The following is a 21515-nucleotide window of genomic DNA, read 5'->3' on the forward strand; positions in this document are numbered from 1 at the left end:
TGTGGTGGTACATGCCTTTAATCCCAGCACTCCAGGAGAGAGAGGCAGGTGGATCTCTGTGAGCTGAAGGCCAGGTGAGGCTACACAGAGAAACCCTGGCCTAAAACAAAAACAAAAAACAACCAAACAAAAACACCAACCAACCAAGCAGCCAAAAAAAACCCCACTGCCAAAAGAAGAAAAGAAAGAAAAGAAAAGAAAAAAGATTGAGAAGGTGGCTCAGCAGTTAAGAGCACTGACAGCTCTTCCAGAAGACCCAGGTTCAATTCCCCAGCACCCACATGGCAGCTTGCAACTGTCTGTAACTCCAGTTCGAGGACACCCAACTCCCTCATACAGACATACATGTAGAACAAACAGAAATTCACATTTAATGAAAATAAATAAATCATTAAAAAATATAACTGTGCAAAGGACGTAGGCCAAGGCCGAGAGAAAATATCTTTATTTTGGGGACAGGAGAGACCTGTGCAACCTAGCCATCATCCTCTGTATGAGAAACACACATCTTCCCCATAGTTGACTCACAAAAGCAAATCTATTCCTGGCATATCAATCAGCTCAATGTCCTAATGTCACAAATTTATCTTTTACTTTCCTCTTTTCAAAATGAAAATTTTCTTATTTGAATATATAACTTGCTACTGCGTTCTCGTAGCAGAGGCCTATTCAGCTAGTGCTTGTCTATTATCATCCTCTAAGCTCCAAAATGAATTCAATACTCAGTATATTTATAAGATGCCTTTGGTAAAAGTTTAATCTGAATCTTTCTTTCATCATATAAGAAACAGGGTGGGTTGAAAAGTAAAATGGAATCCCGATGTTGCATTTTTAAGATAACTATTTAAGCGAAAACACTAATTATCATATTGAATAGAAGCCAGATATGCTCATCAGTTAAATCATCTGATCGTGTGGAGACGTAGCTGGGTTCAAATTTTAGAAGAATGGAAAAGAAAGGACAAGTTTTAGAATTGGTGAAGTTTTCTTAAATCTTAGGTGATCAACTCACGGCAAAGAGCATCTTAAACATAAAGTCCTAGACTCAAACTATTACTTTCTTTTCAACATCTACTCCATGTGCATCATGATGGAAAATACCAACTGGAGTCAGACACTGTCTGTAATGGAAATAGTCAGCTACAAGGCTACTCTGTCCTGCAGAGCGAGACAGAAAGTGTTCAGAGGAAGTGGTAAAGGGTGCTGAGCATGAGACAAAGAGGCTCATGTTCTCAGCATGGCTTCCCCACCAAACTGCATGCGGCAGCACTAGAATGCACTAGAATGCACTTCTACTTGTATCGCTTCTACTGAAGGTGCTTAGTGTTCTTAGAATAGTGTACAAGAACCATCTGGTGAACTGTCCTGCTGGTTTGTTTATGTGTATGTAAGTGTGAACAAAGTCCCACACCGCACAGCCTGTAGGGCTTGCTTCTCTCCCTTTTGGTTGGGGAATTACAAGCGGATAGTCAGGCAGCAAGCCATCCTTGTCTGCTGAGCCATTCTGGTGACCCATACTGTCTACTTTTAAGAGTAAAAGTGGACACTTAATAATTACGTTGTGACCAAAGAAATAGTCTCAATTCCTCAAATTCCATAGAGAAGAATGAGAGAAACATTTCCAGTTTCTTTGAGGCCCTCAGTTCCTTCCAGAAGAGAAGAGAAGAGAAGTGTCCTACCTGACTGGTGAGCTTTACAGAACGCAGGCAGTGTGCTTAGTACTCTAGAACTCCTGCTCCAGACGCCACCTGCCTGCAGATAAACATTCTAGTCTGTTCTCCACAATGCTGGCCTCAGGGGAGAAGACCTCCAGGTGCTTAATGCTGGCTCCTACAGAGGCAAACTAGGGAGCTCCCATAGGGTGCAGGGCCCACATCTGACTTCATGGCTGCACTTTGTACCTTAGTTTTCTGTGACTCTGACCTGGTAAATGAAGACAACTGTTTATCTCCTTCCACAGAATATTACAGAATTTAAAAAACACTGTCTATAAGGGTCAACAAATTAATTTGAGGACAGTACAATTCTCTCCCTTCCCTGGCTCCTCTAGCCCTGTAGCTTTTCCCTCCTTTCTTTTTTTCCAAACATTTAAGTCTCCGAGGAAGAAATAGACAAGTGACCAGGACTTGCTCTTGAGGACTAGTGTCTAACTGCAGTACAATACTACACAGTAGGTGCGTGCGTGCGTGTGTGTGTGTGTGTGTGTGTGTGTGTGTGTGTGTGTATACACACTATAGTTGTATACATATACACACAGAAATATGTATCTAATAAAGCATATGTAAAACCAGGTGTTTAAAAAGAAGATTATATAACTGTCAGTATTTTACCATAACGTCCCTAAAAACACCTTAATGAGGTATCTGAGAATGGCAGGTTAATTTTATTATTAGTTTGGGCATACATGTCTGTATTACTGTTAGCCAGCAGTACCTCTGTTTAACTCTCTTAAAGCAACGTTTCCATCAAAAGTACAAATGGGCACAAGTTAACTGCAAACTTCACAGTGTTACAGAAGGGTGACACAGACAAGGGTATCACGCCTAATGCATGTGACAGTTTGATACACGGAATGAGTAACAGTGCCATTACCAAAACAGTACACAAACTAGTGGATACCTACACAATTCACTGAACATGGAGTGTTGAGCTGGGGCCTACACAGAGCCTTCACCCCACGTACTAGCATCTTTGAGACAGGAAGGAACTCTGCATGCTACCAAAGCAGAAATGAAAACACTAACTGAGCCACAAATCCTTTCATCTTAAAAGTGTCTTGCCGGCAAGATATGCTCGTGCGATGGTGGCACAAAGCTTTTGGAAGTAAGCAGCAGATATCTGATTTGACTAAAGGCCCACTCCCTGAGACAGAACCCATACCTGACACTGCTTGGGTGTCCAACAACCTGAGACTACATAGCCCAGGGACCCAGGCTACAAACACTAAAGCAATAGAATGAGCCCTAATGATGCTCTGTTATGCTCATAGGCCAGGGTCTGCTCAGAGCAGCTCCCCGCAGCAGACGGCAAGACACATGTGGACCTTCAACCAGACACTGCAGAGAGCGAGAAGTCTTGGAACACTCAGCCCTAAATGGGATGTCTCCATCAAATCCTTTCCTCAAGGCTCAGGGAACCTCATGGGAGAAGAGGAGGAAGAACTTGAGGACACCCAGAAAACAAAGCCCTCTAAATCAACATGACTGACCCACTTGTGAGCTCACAGAGTCTGAGGAAGTATACACAGGGCCTGCATGGTCTACAGAGCTGGGACACGGGGACAAATGCCCCACACTAGCCCAGAAGCTATCTCCAATTGAAAACCATTTGCAAAGCAAAATTTATTTTCCTCTAAGAGAAACAAACTACTCTTAAGGGTAGGCCGCATGCCCAGCAGTAGATGCCAACAGAAAATGAACTCAGCAGTGTCTCTGAAGTTCCTTGTCTTATAGTGTGTCAAGGCTTTTCCTTTTATTTATTTTGGTTGTTGTTAATTTTACTTTATTTTTATTTTATTTATATATTTTTCTTTTACCTTAAAGGTCCCTTTGCATATATATTATGGCTTCCAGTTCAGTGTTTTTAAGGGACTCTTAGGTATGCAAACAAGTGGGTGGGTCTCTATTTCTTGTGTCTTCCCTTGGACTCTTTTTCTTCTGTTTGTTTGTTTTCTCGAACTCTGATGCGTTAGCTTTGTCTTATTTTATATTACATTTTAATTTATTTTGTTATTATCCCTTAGAAGCTGGTTTGTGATGAGAGACAGAAAGCGCATCAATCCTCATGGGAAGGCACACAGGAGGAATAGAGAAAGGGGAAACTCTATTTAGGATATAGTATGTGAAGGAAAAAAATCTATTTTCAATAAAAGGGGAAAAAAACAAAAACTAGAAGAAACACTCAGACACTGACACACAAAAAACACACTTCATAAAAACACAAAAGCTGAAATCATAATATTTAAGCAAAAGACAAGGTAAAAAAAAAATGTTCAAACAAAGCAGTATGAGATAAAAAGTCTACAAAAATACCATGGGGCTTGTTTTGTGTGTTGGCATCTACTGCTGGGCACTGGGTTCACTCTTAATACACCCAGCGCGGCTCCACTGAAGAAAACTCATTGTCCTTTAAGGCAGATGTCAACTGGAGACACATTACAATATTTAGTAACTTACTCATTCCTGAAAACACTAACTCAATCCACATATTTCTTACGCAATTTATAAATAATCTCTACTCCCATCCTCTTCCCTCTGTGACAGTAAACCTTTTGTTGTGTCCCTAGATTTCATCATTCTCTTATATAAAGAGTAGTGTAATGTGGTCTTTTGTGTCTCTTTTTCCTATTTTGGACAATGTAAACGCAGTTTATACAGGCACACAAACACATATACATAAATAAAAAGTATTTGTTTTCATTGCTAAGTACTATTTCACTATTTCACTGTAGAGTTATGATACATTGTACATATTCATTATCTAGTTGAACTGTTTCCACTGTGGGTATATTTATTAACAATGTTTACTATGAATACTTGTGTTCTCTGTCTCTGTCTCTCTCTGTCTTTCCTCTTGGGTAGATACACAGGAATAAAATTGCTAAGTGATATATATGGTGGACAAATGTATATTTATCTTTTTAAATCTGTTTCCAAAGTGGCTGTACCATTAATGTGGAAGGGCTGCTATTTCTCTCTATATTTACCCACATTAATTGTTTTTTTTTTTTTTTAATTCTTATAGTCATTCCAGTGTGTTGTGATAGCAAATCACTCTAGTAAATGGTTTTCAGCATCCTTTTCACATGTATATTGGTTATTTGTATACCTTCTTTGGTAAAATGTTTATGTAAATATGTTGTCTATTTTAACTGGGTTGCCTGACTTAACACTGAGTTACAAATCAGTTCTTTACAGGAGATGGAGGAGTGGCTCCCCGTGTGAGAGCACCAGCTGCTCTTGCAGAAGACCCTTGTTCGGTTCCCAGCATCCACACGGTGGCTCACAACCCTCGATAGCTCTAGATCCAGAAAAACTGCTGTGCTTCTGGCCTATGTGGGTAACACATGCAGGTAATGTACAAGAAATATCAAACATCCTACACATAAAATTTTTAAAAATTGCTCAGAGTTCTTTATAAATTCTTACCATGATTCTCCTATTAGATGTATAGTACAAACTCTTTGACTTGGTCTATTCATTTTCTCATCTCCGTTTCTTAGGGCTCCATAAATGCTCTACCTCTCATAAAGCTAAACTATAAAACTTTTGGAAGAAAATGCAGGAGAACATACTCATGATGTGGGGCTATAATACTAGCCCCTTTACATTTATTTTCCAAGTTTCACACAGGTCTCACTATGTTTCAGGGTGGTCTTAAACTTGTAATACATCTGCCTCAGCTTCATAAATAGCTAGAATTATAGGCTTGTGCTAACCAGGCTTGACTTGCTCATTTTCTTTTCTTTTCTTTTCTTTTTTTTAATACTTTATTTAGTTTTAATCTATGTGCATTGGTGTGAAAGTGTCAGATCTTGGAGTTACAGACAGTTGTGAGCTGCCATGTGGGTGCTAGGAATTGAACCCGGGTCTTTTGGAAGTTGCTCATTTTCTTAATGGTGTCTTTTAATGAACATTTAAGTTCCTTCCTTCCTTCCTTCCTTCCTTCCTCCCTCCCTCCTTCTCTCCCTTCCTCCTTCCCTTTCTTCTTCCCTCCCTTCCTTCCTTCCTTTTAGACAGAGTTTTCCTGTGTGACCTTGGTTTGACTGTCCTAGACTCGCTTTGTAGACCAGGCTGACCTCAAACTCACAGCAATCTGCCTGCCTCTGCTCCCGAGTACTGGGATTACAGGCATACACCATGCCTGGCATACATTTTTAAAAATTAAGTAGAAAACATCAATTTTCCTTCTAGTCTTATTTTTTGTAGCTTGTATAGAAACTAACAATCCCCACATCATGAGTATGTTCTCCTGTATTTTCTTCCAAAAGTTTTATGGTTAAGCTTTCAATTTATCTGAAATTATTTTTTGTGTAACAAATGAGGTTTGCTTTTCCAGGATGCTCTTTTTGTTTTATTTATATATTTTGTAGTACTAGTGGAAGAAACCAAGGCCTTATGTTCACAATGCCAACTTGTTCCAGCACCATTTGTTAAAAATGCTTTCTTTTCATCAGTGCATTGAGTCTTGGCAAATTAATCATAAATCAAGTGACTAGGTATGTATCCAACGATTTCTGGACCCTCTATCTTGTTACACTGGTCGATGTGTCCTCACATGTAAGCCCTACACTGTCTTGATTACTATAGCTTTAGAGTAAGTCTGAAAACTTGGTGATCTATGCTCTGCATCAGACATAATGAAGCTGTCCCTAATTTACTAAATATTTAGAATTTTAAGTTTGACTTTAAGACATATATTTAAAAGTAGCAGAGTCCTTTTTCTCTTTTTAAAGGAGGTTTAAAAGAACGTGTAAAATAATCTATAATGACATAATTACCACCAGCAGCTAATTATGATTAGAACCCACTGCTTGTGTGCTTATGAATATTATTATTTGCTTAGGGTTTTGTAAAACTCACTATCTTGGCAAGAAGAGTAAGGAGGGGTTAGGGGAGAGAGGCCAGCCTGAAGGGCTTCTGATGCCTACCTCCATCCTCACAGTCTTCAGGGGCTTTGGCTTTCTTGCAGAGACGAGGATCCAGCCAGGTGGTTGTCTTGGTGTTGTGACTGTGGAACACAGATCTCAATTAGAAACAGTAAAGCAAGGAGGGAGAAACCTATCTCGTAAGCAAAGACTCAATGTAAGCTGAAGAGCATCTGACAGTAGAGCATGTCTCTCCTGCAGGCTCCATGTGTGCACCGCAGACTCAATACTGTTGTTCCCAACCTGGTGTTTGGAAATTGCCGTAAAGGAAAGGCAATTCTAGAGGTACAAATTTGAGAATGATGATTTAAAGAGGACCAAAAGCCAAGTGCAGAACGAGAAACATATTTAAGCAGTAAAAAACATTTCAAAGGGTGGGCACATAGTCACATACTGTGTACTGCTAGCTGCAAAGCAAACTAAAACTCATGCTGGCTTGCCGTAGGAATTCTCTTCTTTTTTTGTAAACAGTACTATGACTTTTGTTTGTTTGTTTGTTTGTTTAGTATATGTGATCTGTATGGACAGTGCTGGGGGTTGAAAACATACAGGCAAATATCAAACAACGCTTCTGTTCTCAGAAAGACTCTTTAATATAAGACAAATTATATAAGTTTTAAGATAGATGTTTCTGCAATATACGAGCAAAAAATGATGGTTCTGGTTACACACCATTCTATAAAACTGTAGTTTCATCAACATGGATCACATGAAGCAAACAAACAAAAAAGGTGGAACATAACGGAAATATGCCATTGCTCCTTTCGATGAAGTAGGCCAAAAATGCTGAAAAGAACAATGTCTTTAATTTCATGGTAGGCCACAGTGAGTCAGCTTCAGGCCCAGTCACCACGAAGGACAGTAATGCTAGAAGTATTAAAGCGCAGAGAAAACAATCAGTGTCAAAAGTCCCTGCAGTAGGACTGGGGAAACAGCTCAGTCAGGAAGTGCTGGCTCTGCCAACATGAGCGTGTGAGCCCAGTCTTCAGAGCTCTGCCGCACATACCTGTAATCTCAGCACTGGGGAGGCAGAGACAGAGTGTGTCTTCAGAGGGGGACAGTGCTCCCGAGGACTGTATTTAAGATTGCCCTCTGTCCTCCACTTGCACAGCACACATATGCAGTAGCCTGCACCCACACACATGTACCTGCAAACATATTCACATGCACACACACACATACATAATGAAAAAGTTTCTGAAACATAGGGATGTTAGAAAAGAAAGTTCTAGAGAAAATATAGGAAGGCAACAGACTGTCAATTATTACTGAAGTCCTATGAACATAGTGACATGAAGGTCTCTCTCCTTGTCCACGTTTAGAAAAGAATGGTTACAAGGCAGAAGCCACCCAGTGTCCCCTCTCACCCTCTCTAGCCCTCACAGAGTCCACGACTACTTCTGTGTGCCACCCCGTGTCCCCTCTCACCCTCTCTAGCCCTCGCAGAGTCCACAGCTACTTCTGCGTGCCACCCGGTGTCCCCTCTAACCCTCTCTAGCCCTCGCAGAGTCCACAGCTACTTCTGCGTGCCACCCCGTGTCCCCTCTCACCCTCTCTAGCCCTCGCAGAGTCCACGACTACCTCCAGGTAGGATGCTAGTTGGCAGACCACGGCGGAGACACTTTTTTTTATGTGTATACTAAATAATTTGTGTAGGAAAACACAGTATTTTAGCAAGTCTGTGTCATATATCCTGATAGAGAGAGAATATCCTAAAAATAAAACCAGTATAATCAAATTTAGTAAAAGGAAAGAGATCACAACTTCTATGCATCTAGGACACAAATATTTACAGAAGGAAAAAAAAAAAAAAGCAATGGAAATATCTCCCTAAACCAAACTCAATCTCTACTTGAGAAAAGCCTGACTTTGAGTATACCAATGCAAATGTTATTGCTAAATTAGCAAATAAAGGTAATCTGCTAAGATTTTCCCAAGCATTCCCCATGGTGTAAAGCAGTACTCACATGGGCTATTTCTAAGATGTGAAGACTAACCCTTCTAGACCTGCATTAATATTCCTTTCTCAGGGTTACACATTTAAGGCAAGCACTTGACACAGATCTGCCGCATTAGCTACACAAACAAAACGGTTACCCTATTAGTAAATACAGTCTGTATTCTAAAAATCTTTATTCAACCAATTTGAAATTTTTCTCCTGACCACTTCATGGAGCCATTTTTAAGTTCATAGTCTCTTTTGTTTTTTTGTTTTTTGGTTTTTTTTTTTTTATTGTTGTTGTTGCTTTGGTTGTCATATCAGAAAGTCTTTGCTAAATCTAATGTCACAGAATTTCTCCCTATATATTTTTTCATTAGTAGTTTAGTTTCAATTCTTTTTGGAAAATGAATTTATTTTTATTTTCTGTGTGTGAGTGTGTACCTGTGTAAGACTACATTTACCACATTCTTACAAGGTGTCCAAGGAGGCCAGAAGAGGTCATGGATTCTCAGAAACTAGAATTACAAGTGGTTGTGAGTGTCTGCCATGGGGACTGGGGACTGAACCTGGGTCCTCTGGAAGCACAGTAAGCACTCTTAACCACTGAGCCATCACCCTGAGTTTCAATTATTATTGCTTAGCTCTTTAACATATTTAACTATAAAGACATTCTTTTATAAATTCCCCTTACATCTTAAGGTCTAGTTATAAATGTTCTTGAAAATCTCTTCAGTTGTCCACACAAGAGTGCGTGTGGCTGTACTGTTTTGTGTTCACCTGCCCACTAACGCTTACATGACTGTATACATGAGAATGCACTAAATGGGATTCAAGATCATGTCCTCAAAATCTGTCTTTTAAGCACTAAACACTGACTTGGTAGAACAAAATGCTCATTCATGAGACTGTCTGAGGGAGCCGACTTAAGTCCTGAGCCTTAATTAATGACAAAGGGGTTGAGAGGGAGGGAGGGAGGGAGGGACAGGGAGAGATGGACAGAGACAGAGAAAGACAAATTATCTGAGTGTGATACCCAGGCCTCAGTACTTTCACTGTTACTTAATTATTACATTCTCTAATGTACATTCACTGCATTAATATTCTACTCCTAAACAAATTGGTTTAAAGATTAGACTTACAAGTGCATAGGAATATAAAATTTTTCATAATAAACTTTGAATAAATTATTTGCATAGCATTCTCTGGAGCAAACAAAATTCAATTTTAGGCTGATCTAATTATGTGGTATTCAGTACCTCTATGAATATTATTATGAATATTATATTAATACTTTCCATTAAAATTTCCTATTTATAGGCTTCTGTTGCACCAACTACTGTAAGGATCAGTGGTATTTCCTAAATATCTCAACACACCAACTCCAACCTTTAGGACCGAGAACACGTGGCAGATACTGATACGCTTCTCTCTCCATGATGACCAATTTGTTGCTTGGTTGGTTGGTTGGACACACAGTTTCACAAGGTGGTCGTGGTTGGCCTGAAATTTGCCATGTAGACCAGACTAGCTTTGAACTCACAGAAATCCTTCTGTCTCTGCCTTCCAAGTACTGGGATTTGAGGTGTGCAACCATCACACCTAGCTCTTGATGTAATTCTTGAAACGTTCATTAAATTGGGTAATCAACCTAAAAGTTTTGGTTCTTTCTAAGTGAAGCAAAATATACTTTATTCTTTCTTCCATCACTTATTTTCAAACCTTCTATGGCTATAAAACCAAAGACATGTGGACACAGCTCAGTTGGTAAAGGGGAGACATGAGTTCAGTTTCCAGACTCTATATAAAAAGCCAGGTATGGTGGGGTCCTGGGAGGTGGAAACAGAAGCACATTGGTCAGACACAAAAGAGTAATTGGTGGTCTCCAGCCCACTGACAGGCCCTGTCCCAAAAACAAAGGGATGACACCTGAGGTTGACCTTTGGCCTCTACACACACAAACATAAACACACACACACAGACACACAGAGACACACACACAGACACACACACACACACACACACACACACACACACAAACATAAACACACACACACACCCAAGAGGCAAATTACTATATCACTTAATAATAAATTGAGGAGGAGGAAGATGTCATTCAAGGAAATAATTAACTTAAGAATCAACTTAAATGGAAAATATTTTTAAACAAAAACAAGTTAGAGCTTTGAGATATTGGCATGAGTAATCAAATTAAGGTCTAAAAAATTTTTTTTCAGTTAATCCTCATAGTGACAGACAGACGTTTGCTTACTCAATGAAGTAGATCATTCCTGTGTCAGTGTAGGCCATTTCCCAATTTTTAGGCAGTGGTTCCAGATTCTCATCCCTCATCATATAATTTCTAAAGTCCATGGAGCTATTTGTTTGGTTATAACTTGGAACTGTCTTCATCCAACAGTCAGATGACTCAGAGTGCATTTCTCTGTTTTCTGTCACTGTTGGAAACAGAAGAGCATAAAGTTTACTTGTTTTCTTGAACAAAACACCAAGTGCATACACCAATGCATATATAGCATTGCAATTAAATTCTGTAATTTTTCTTTTAGATTATGTGTATATTCCTTCATTAATTTTCAAATAAAGAAACATATGCAGGTTTTCTTCATCTGGGAAAGCAGAAAAGAAGAAGAAGAAGAAGAAGAAGAAGAAGAAGAAGAAGAAGAAGAAGAAGAAGAAGAAGAAGAAGAAGGAGAAGAAGAAGAAGGAGAAGAAGAAGAAACCACAACCAGCATCAATTAGGAAATAATCTTACAGCAGCATAGTACTTAGACAGCCCTTTTATTGCCAAGCTCAGCTTTAAGTGCATAACATATACGAACTCACAGCAATTCTACTATCATTGTGTTCATTTTACAGACTGAGGAAGCCAAGTCACAGAAAGGTTAAGTTACTCAGGCCACAGCAAAGTCAGGATTTGAATCTAAGTAGCCCATGTTTTTGACTGCTATATTAACCAAGTTTATACACTTTTAATAAAGGTATTCATATAATAATTTATTTTTAAAAGTTAAACATAACTCTGGTAATACTAAAATCCTTTTGGGGTCCCAAAGTCTATAATATAGGTAGGTAAACTAAGACTTGTTTATTGTCTAAGGAGTCTACAAGTAATGCACTGGCAACACATTCCTAGAACTTAAAAATGTTGACTGTAGTCATGCCCTGGATAAATCTCACATAATTTATTAATCTTGCTACTTGCTGAGAGATTAACAGCAATAACTAAAACACAACAGTTATAATAACAATATCCTGTCCTAGAAGTTATGCAAATGTATTCTCTCTTTCTCTCTCAAAATATCTTACTATACAGTAATATTTTAGACCACCTTTTATTGTGAGTAATAGAAACTGAAGAAAGTGAAGCTAGCTGCAGATTACAGAGGGATACTGAGCTACTTTTTTCTTACCCCGTATCTTATGATACCTTATTGCTTATTTCATGGATAAAACAGAAGCAAGTGCAAGCACAGGAGAACTATAAAGACTGCCACCATTTACTAGACACAGCCCACTAACCGGCCACCACTTACGACTGCTGAAGAAGGCCTGTGTTCTCTCCTAAGGCTGACCCTCCAGCCATCTCTCCTAAGGCTGACCCTCCAGCCATCTCTCCTAGGGCTGACCCTCCAGCCATCTCTCCTAAGGCTGACCCTCCAGCCATCTCTCCTAAGGCTGACCCTCCAGCCATCTCTCCTAAGGCTGACCCTCTAGCCATCTCTCCTAAGGCTGACCCTCCAGCCATCTCTCCTAAGGCTGACCCTCCAGCCATCTCTCCTAAGGCTGACCCTCCAGCCATCTCTCCTAAGGCTGACCCTCCAGCCATCTCTCCTAAGGCTGACCCTCCAGCCATCTCTCCTAAGGCTAACCCTCCAGCCATCTCTCCTAAGGCTGACCCTCCAGCCATCTCTCCTAAGGCTAACCCTCCAGCCATCTCTCCTAAGGCTGACCCTCCAGCCATCTCTCCTAAGGCTGACTCTCCAGCCATCTCTCCTAAGGCTGACCCTCCAGCCATGAACAACGCCTGACTCTCCCACCTTCAGCCACTCTCCTTCCTAGGCACCAACCTGCCCTATCTATTAGATCATATCTACCCACATAAAAACATGTCACCTCTCCATTCTTTAAAAATAAAAGTTTTCTTTCTCTTGACAAGGTCCTCAATTTTTCCGCTCTATGCCAAACCACCTCCAGACAGTTTAGATCTGCTACAGCCACTTCCACACTTACATTTCTCTATGGACCTCACCCTATCAAGGCTTCTGAACTTTCATTAATAAAGCTATACCTATGAAGGTCACCAATGATCTACACATAACTAAATCCAAATTCTCAGTGTACCTCTCACTTGAACATAACTAGTTACTTTCTTCTCTCTCTATGCAGTAGCCCAAAACTATGTGACATGTGTCCCTCCTATGCTATTATTCACTGGCCTTATCGGCCACTCTTCTTGTATTCTTTCACTCTCTATCACTGTGCTCAAACCACATTGGCCACACCATGACCAAACACACTGGCTTCTTTGCTGCTGTCTAAATACCGCAGGCATATTACCATTCAGGCATCCGAATTTACAGCTGCCTCTCAGGTAGATACTTGGACTTTACTCATTTGTTTCAAGTCCTTTCTGTCACTTTATCTAAAACTGCAAGTTGCCTGCCTCTACTTTTTTTCTACTTCCTCACATGCCTTGCTTAGCATCCTCAGACATGCTATATATGCTATTTATCCAGTTAAGACTCGCTCTCATCAGAAAGTAAACTCCATGAGAACAGGAGCTTTGGCCTGTCTCACTGACTGCTTTATTCCTGGCATTTAGTACAAATGGCTAGCACTTAGTAGCCCAGCAGATGTTCAATAACTATCTGCTGAATGAGCAAATAAAATTCCTCGTTTACTTTCCTTGTAGACCATGTAATAGAGATGTAAAGGTATCCAATATGGAAATGAATCTGGAAGTGGGGAAAACAAGTACACCAGTCAACAGCAATAGCCACTAAATGATCTATAATATTTTCTCAGTGTAATTCCAAGAGACTAAACCTTTTAAAATACAATTTTTATCTTAACATCTAAATGCACTGGCTAAGTCATTTAACATTAAATATAAGAATTGAGAAGTTAAACAAAACCTAGCACTCACTATCTGGAGGGGGGAATAAACAATGTCCTATAAGGCAATAAGTATATACAAAGAAAATTTTAATAAGTGATGAAGGAAAATGAAGATGTTTCAAGATCATCTAGAGATGGGTTGCAAGTCTAGGGACATGATGAGCACTTATTTCCTTCTATATGCCAAGCTGGTTAAGCAGATACAGTAATGAAAACACAAATTCCAGAACACAAGCCAGCCTTCCTAGAGTCTGCATACTTGTGTTCTGAAGAGCAAGATTATGGTAAGGAACACTAATGCAGGCCTTTGTGAGCTCTGGATTCCCGGTTCTAGTCTCAGTCAACTGCAAGAACCTTAAGGGCAATTACAAAATTATTCAGGGACATTCAGAGCAGATTCTTCACCCTTTCTTTCTTATTTTCATTCAGTGAGAAATATGGAAGTTAAGCAAAACAAAAAAATAAATAAATAAAACAACAAAAAAATAAATCTTAGTTACAAGTTATCTTTGAGTGGATCCAGAATTTAAATAAAAAATATTGCTAATAAACTTTTCAGGTAATTTCTTCTGGCATACCTCCAAAATCTATGTGCTTTGGGTTGAAGGCTGTATTATAAAACCAATGTTGTTTTGGTGCTGAGAAATAGGATTATATCAGTAAGATTACCATATCACAGCATCACAAATATATCAGACAACAAGGTAATGTTGTATCAATGATAGCTTACTGTTAATTTATCAGAGTTGAGGAAACTCATGTTAGCTTACAAGATGATCCACAGAAATATATGTTGTCTAACACATAGCTTCCACAGAGAATTAAAATACTATCACCTGTTCTACATATAGTTCAAGAAAATTTTTACTATTTTAGTTCAAGAAAAATTTTACTATTTCAATTCAAGGTTAAACCCAACCTGAAAAAAAAAATCAGGAATTGTTCGTGTCTACAAACCTAAGCTTCCACTGCCATTAACAGCTTCTTTGTCCTCCTCATCTTCTTCCTCAGGGAGAGAGCTGTCCATCCTTTCCATCTTGCTCACAGATGTGGTTCGTTTTCTTTGGGATTCTGTGTCAAACTCATTGTCGAAGAGGACCTGATCAACAGGATCTGGCTGGAAAGGACTAGGCTCTGCTGGAGGCTTGGGAGTGCCATAGAAATTCCCTGTGGTGCACAAAATGACAGCAGCTGACATCATGACTGCTGACCAAGTTATATGAGTATAATTACAAAATGTCTCTGCCATTGACTAAAAGGAGGCCAAAGCTCTCTGTATGGGCTACTTTCTTATGTATCTTGTCATATACTAGCTAACAAATTAATACAACTTGTATTAAGGCCAGGTCTTGTTTTACACGGATTCTGAAAGAGGGATGCATTTGGAAATATAAGAGCATCAATTCTCTTATATAAGAATGAAAGGCACAAAAGGTAAAGAATAAAATTAACACAAATAATTTTGTTCTAATGTATAAAATGAATAATTTTACTAAAATGAGGATATATACAAAGACCAAGATTTATTTCATACAGAAATATAAGCTGTTGTATAGTTTCAAAAAGTCTTTCTGTACATTTTAGTTATAGTACCTGACAACGTATTGAAGAGGCATTATTGGCCAAGCTCTACACTAGTGTACTCTTACAAATCCAAGAGAGACTTTACTGGTTTTCTGAGGATCTGTGATTTTTTTCCAGTACCAGGACTTGGTCAAGATAAACAAATGAAATAACATTCAGTTTGTCATGCAGTTCACTTGGAGCAGGCAGGCACAATGGGCAAGTGTTCAGCAAGTCTAGCTGTCTTCACAGTCATCGCGCAATCATTACATTACTGTTATACAAAGATAAATACGGTAAAAGAGCAAAACACAGCCAGGTGCACGGCATGTGCCTGTAATTACAGTACTCAGGGAGGCAGAGGCAGGCAGATCTGAGTTAGAGGCCAGCCTGGTCTACAAAGTGAGTCCAAGACAGCCAAGGCTCCAAAGAAAAACCCTGTATCAAACAAACAAACAAACACACAAACACCCCCCCCCCCAAAAAAACCACCACCACCACCAAAAAAAAGCAAAACTTCTCTTTTGTCTCTTATTGTTGTGCTTGTAAAATATCACACTTTTAATCTAATTGTTCAGCTCTAAAAGAGTAAGATACCCATTGACATAATGGAAATTAAGAAAGTAAATGGTTTTTTCCCCTATAGACAGAAAAAAAAAAAATGTTAGGCCACATAACACTCAGAAAAACCTAGAACTAACACAGGGTATTTTAAATCTGCATGTTAGAGGGAGAAAACATTGCAGTGAATTCTGTAGAAGTTTGATTTTAAGTGCAGTTATCAATGTTCAAAAAGAAACTAAAACACTTCTCAACACAATTATTTCTTCACTTCCAACTCCGTATGTGAAGTGGGTTATGACACATGGATGAGTACAAAGATTTATGTGAAAACAGATTATATTTTCTGTAAACTTTCTGACCTGTAAATAAAGATGCAAGGAAAAAGCCAGTTCTTTGTTTTCTGAGCAAAACACTTAATAATGCAAGTCTAGGGGGTGGGGAGGGGAGGGTGGAATGTACCATAATTTCATTTTTTCCCCCATTTTATCTTATTTTATAGACAGGACCTCCCTGCGCAGCCCTGGGACTCACTACGTACACCAGGCTGCTTTCACAACCATAGAGCTCCACCTGCCAGTGCCTCTCCCGGGATCAAAGATCTGCAGCACCACACCCATCTATTTTTCCTTTTTAAAGCTCAATAACCACACTAACAAGGATTCTGGACGAATCAAAATAGAAAATAAGAGCACATATTTTCAAGGGAACAATAATATCAACAGAAGCACATTTTACCATAAATTCTTAGTTATCTAACTATAGAATTTAACATGTCCCTAAAGGAAAAACTAGGGGAAATGCAGAGTACAAATTACTATCCAGTTACTAAACAGGATTTGAGGTTTCACATTTTTTTTTTGATAGTTTCTTTCTTTAAGAAAGGCCTTCCCAAGGGCTGAGGAGATGGTTCAGCAGTTAAGAGCAGTTGATTCTTTTTCATAAGACCCAGGTTCAAGTTCCTAGCACCCACATGGTACCTTACAACATCCATAACTGAAGTTCTATAAGAGCCAACACCTTCTTATGACCTCTACAGGCAACAAGCATGAACACAGTATACATACATACATACACACACACACATACATACACATACACACACACATACATACATACACACATACATACATACACACATACATACATACACACATACATACATACACACATACATACATACATGCAAACAAAATGAATTTTTTAATCTAAAAAGTTTTCTTTTAATTAAAAAAAGAAAGGCCTTTTCATTTATAGAGCTATCAACTATTAACTATTTCAAACATGAAATTATATATATAACAGTATCTGGATCATATTAGAGTTGTCTATGTTGTGTACATGCTTATTTATATGAACATAGATATATTTACATACCCTCTCAGTATACAAAGAAGCTTTCTAAATCAATATTTAGCAGAATTCTATCTTTCTCTTTCTCCTTTACCCCCCGCCCTTTCTCTTTGAGAAAGAGTCTCACTATGTAGACCAGAGACCTATCTGCCTCCACCTCTCTCCTTGCCCTGTGACTCTGTCTCCAAGCACTGGGATTAGGGTAAAGCTGTACACCATCATGCTGGGATCTCTCTTTTTGAGAACAGGATTTTATCCAAGGCTGACCTTGAACTCCAAATCTTGCTGCTTCTATCTCCCAAGTGCTAGGATTATAGGCATGCCCCATTATACTTGCCTATAATTGTATTTGCTTTTCCTCCCTAATTGAAATAGGATCTACTTCTAGAACCATTATGTTTCCAAAATTATCAAACAAGAACTCTTGTGCTGTGAAGACTGGAGACTGACAGCTACTCAAAACTACCACAGCAAAATGAGTAAATATACTCTACAAGTAAAAACTTATGCTCTAGCACTAGAAAACTGATAAAATAAAACGTAATAGTCAGATGATAAAATAGTGTAAGAATTAAATACAATGAATCCATGTAAATATAGGAGAGTAATAACAAGGAGTAATCTAAAAGACTACAGTAATATGTAAAATCAATAAAGAACAGAGACAAAGAGGACAGATCATATGAATAATAAATATGCACAGAAGATACATATGTATAGATGTATAGGTTAAACACACATATTCAATAAATAAGAAAGGTTAAATGTAAAAGTAAGCTACCTGAGTAAAAGTGAAAACAAGTGCCTGTTATGGCAGCACATATACGAAAATTAGAACGATATACATATTAGCATGGCCCCTGCACAAGGATGACATGCAGATTCATGAAGCATTCCATATTTTTAATGGACTTGGATTTTTTTCTTATTTATATTCTTAACTTTTACGTTTTTTGTGGTAGGCCACAAGGGGTTTGGGGAGCAGACATGGAAGGACTGGGAAGTGAGTGTGATTGGGGTCCATGCTGTAAAATTCCCAGAGAATCAATAAAAATGTTACTTAAAAAAAAAAAAAAGAAAGAAAGAAAAAGAAAAAAGAAGTGAAAATAAATTAGCTTGTCCACTGTGGCATGTCTTCACTGGCAAAAATTATATTCCTACCATTTTTCTTAAAATTTGTTTTGTTTCCTTCATTGCACCTTAGTTTACCACTTAATTTATTTTTTTGACTGCTTTTCCTAAGGTATAGAATTTATTAAAGCAAAACCATTTTGATCTTGCTCACCACAGTGTTCCTGGATCTCTTACAAGACTTGGCACATAGTTGACAAGTGGTTGCTGAATAAATAAAGCATGAACAAATCAATTTTTAAATGAATGGATAGTTCATGTGAGCTAAGGCCAGAAAAACTAGGTCAAAGTTTATAGGCGGGAAGGAAATGACTCCAAGTTCTGAGTAAGACAGGGACATGATCAGAACAATCAGAGCTGATCGTGAGGAAGGCCTGCACTGCAGCAAGGGAGCATGGGAGCACCAGAGGGAAGACACGGAAGAAGAGCACTGTCAAAGCGGCTCTCAAATCGAGGGACTAGATGTGGTGGCTGAAGTGAAATTTGTCTTCTGGACAAGAATGTGCACACATATGCATACACATATATGGGAATAAGATGCATTCAAGGCTATTTATTGAATATAATCTCTAGGCACCAAAGACAACATAAAATAAGAAGGCATTATCATTACTACACAGGCCTTGGGAAAGACGTAATTATAAAAGCAGAACAAACATGATGAAAGAGTGTAAGGTGCTATGGGAGTGGAAAAGCTTACCAAGGAAAAAGTATGTTAGACTAAAGAAGGAGGAGGAGGAGGAGGAAGAGGAGGAGGAGGAGGAGGAGGAGATAACATGGGATCACTTGAGAGTTTAAATTGATCTCAAGTGTGTACTTCAAGGAAACAAATGGGTAGAGGAAACAGATATAAAAATAAATTATTCGTTCTATTCCTCAATCTATACTTTATTTTCTGCAAGATTATGGTACATACAGGTTTTCAATATATGGACTTTAGATTCCATCTGTGAACAGAAAGCCATCAACAAACACTTTCTGGGTCCAAATGGTGCCAGTGAATTGTTATGAAATACATAAACTCGGCAAGTTGGTTAATTTTTATTTTATTTTTCACAATGAACTTGTTAATGCTTTGTGCTATTGTCTAATACCATCTAATTGGTAAATTGAGAAAATTCTAACCAAAACATTTTTTTCTAATAGCTTAAGATTCATTTTTATTTTATGTACACAGTTGCTTTGCCTCATGCATATCTGTGCATCATGTGTGTGCAGGGTCTAAGGAGGCCCGAAGAGGGCACTGGACCCTCTGTAGCTGGAGTTCCCGACAGTTGCTAGCTGTCATGTAGATGCAGGAAGAAACCAAAAGTGAGTCTTCTAGAGGAACAGCCAGTGCTCCTAACTGTTATTCCATCTCTCTAGTCCTTCCAAATAACTTTTTAAAGACTGTATTTACTGGGCTGGAGAGATGGCTCAGAGGTTAAGAGCACCTTCTGCTCTTCCAGAGGTCCTGAGTTCAATTCCCAGGAACCACATGGTGGCTCATAACATCTATCGTGAAATCTGGTGCCCTCTTCTGGTGTGCAAGTGTACATGCAGGCAGAGCACAGTATATGTAATAAATAAATAAATCTTTAAAAAAAAAAAAAAAAAGCTGTTGGCCTTTAAAAAAAAAAAGACTGTATTTACTGATGAATTCTCTCTGAAGTGATTCTGCTCATCTGGAGGTAGGTTTAATATTTGGGGACATACCATCATACGTTCCACTTTCTAACAATGCTCCGCTTTCTTCCAGTGCTTTGAATTGTTCAACAGAAATGAAATTATAATCCACCCCTGGGACTTCCCCATCCCGGGGAGCCCTTGTAGTGCCTAAGGAGAAAAGAAAAAAAAATATTGTACTTTTTAAAATACAAATTACACAGAGTGTTACAAAGTTCAGTCTAAGAAGACTACATGGAAGACAAATTATTTAATACATGGTATTTGATAAAGATCACAAAATTTTAGGCAATTTAATATTAAAGTACCACAATAAATTCACACATATAAAAATCCTAAAGTAAGTTTAGTGCTAATAAATACTTAATTTCCTGGTATAGAACTTTTGAAAAAGATTTTATTTTAAACTTTTAATTGTGTGTGTTAGAGTGTGCGCGCACGCTAGTGTGTGTGAGTGCATGCTTATGCTCATGTGCATGTCTATCAGTGCAGGTACCCACAAAGACCAAAGGAGGGGGGTGGATCCCCTGGAGCTGGAGTTAAGGCGGTTATGAGCTGCCCTCTGTGAGTGCTAGAAACCAAACCTGGATATTTTGCAAGAGCCGCACCTGCTCTTAACTGCCATCTCTCCATCTCTCTCCAGCACCACAATAATTATTTTAAAATCCTAATATTGCTACTTAACTGCAAGAAGGAAAGACATTCACCAGGAACAGAATTCATCACCCCTTCCAGCTTTATCAGGGCATAAATGACAACTATTTTATATATTTATAGCATATATATTTGGTGGCAGGGAGAGAGGAGGGTGTCACTATATCTCCCTGGCTGGCTATGTAGACCAGGCTAGCCTCAGCCTTACCTCTTTTTATAATCTCTAAAATGTGAAAACGATCCACAAAGATGATGATGATGATGATAAAAATAATAGGCTGAGAAAATTAATGGCTACATCAACAATCTGTACAGTGATTGTATTGAATATATTACATTTATTATAGATCCTAGAGGATACAAAAGTTATAAAATATAGCTTCTTTTAGTATAAAATTTATTTTCATTATCAAACTTTTTGCTTCTTATACGTTGAACTACATTGATAAGATTCTACCAATAAACAGCCTTTTGTTTTAAATTGAGTACAAAGTTTCCAGTAAGTTGAATAGCTAAAATTGTAACTTAAAACTACTTATGAAAGTAGGAAAACCCATGGCTACACTAACTGCACCTCTTTGTGTTAAGAGGTGGAGCTTTTCCCTTCAGCTTAATTTTTTTAAACTCTCTTTTATTAATTTAATGGTGAACATGATGTGCAAGTTTAGGAGTCTATACTTCTTTCTCCCGTCCTCCTGGAATGTTCTCATGACTATATAAGGAGCATCAGGCTAGACCCTTGAATAATTAGACTTCAGCCAACGAACAGCACCAAGCGACCAGATGTAAAGTAGAGCCACCTCAGCTACTGCAGTCCAAGAGAAGCTGGCACTGACTCTGCCACAGGACTGGCTCCAGCCTACC

At 38.6% G+C, this 21515-nt stretch overlaps 1 protein-coding gene and 1 non-coding gene across 4 annotated transcripts in view; one reads left to right on the plus strand and one right to left on the minus strand.

Moving 5' to 3' along the window:
* Positions 1–21515, minus strand: part of Magi3 (membrane associated guanylate kinase, WW and PDZ domain containing 3) — a 201113-nt gene that overhangs the window by 48582 nt on the left and 131016 nt on the right. For 2 of the 3 annotated variants that reach the window (XM_051165926.1, XM_051165928.1), the window contains exons 3-6: positions 20028–20147; positions 14682–14891; positions 10858–11035; positions 6650–6729 (exon numbers count right to left, since the gene is read on the minus strand). In XM_051165926.1, coding sequence (XP_051021883.1) covers positions 6650–6729; positions 10858–11035; positions 14682–14891; positions 20028–20147 — 588 coding nt within the window. The remainder of the gene's footprint in view (positions 1–6649; positions 6730–10857; positions 11036–14681; positions 14892–20027; positions 20148–21515) is intronic. The other variant, XM_051165927.1, reaches the window with a different exon arrangement.
* Positions 18003–18106, plus strand: LOC127206775 (U6 spliceosomal RNA). Its single transcript, XR_007832869.1, has one exon. It is a non-coding gene; the product is annotated as a U6 spliceosomal RNA (small nuclear RNA).

The sequence above is a fragment of the Acomys russatus genome, chromosome 23, assembly GCF_903995435.1.
Source record: "Acomys russatus chromosome 23, mAcoRus1.1, whole genome shotgun sequence".
NCBI lineage: Eukaryota > Metazoa > Chordata > Mammalia > Rodentia > Muridae > Acomys > Acomys russatus.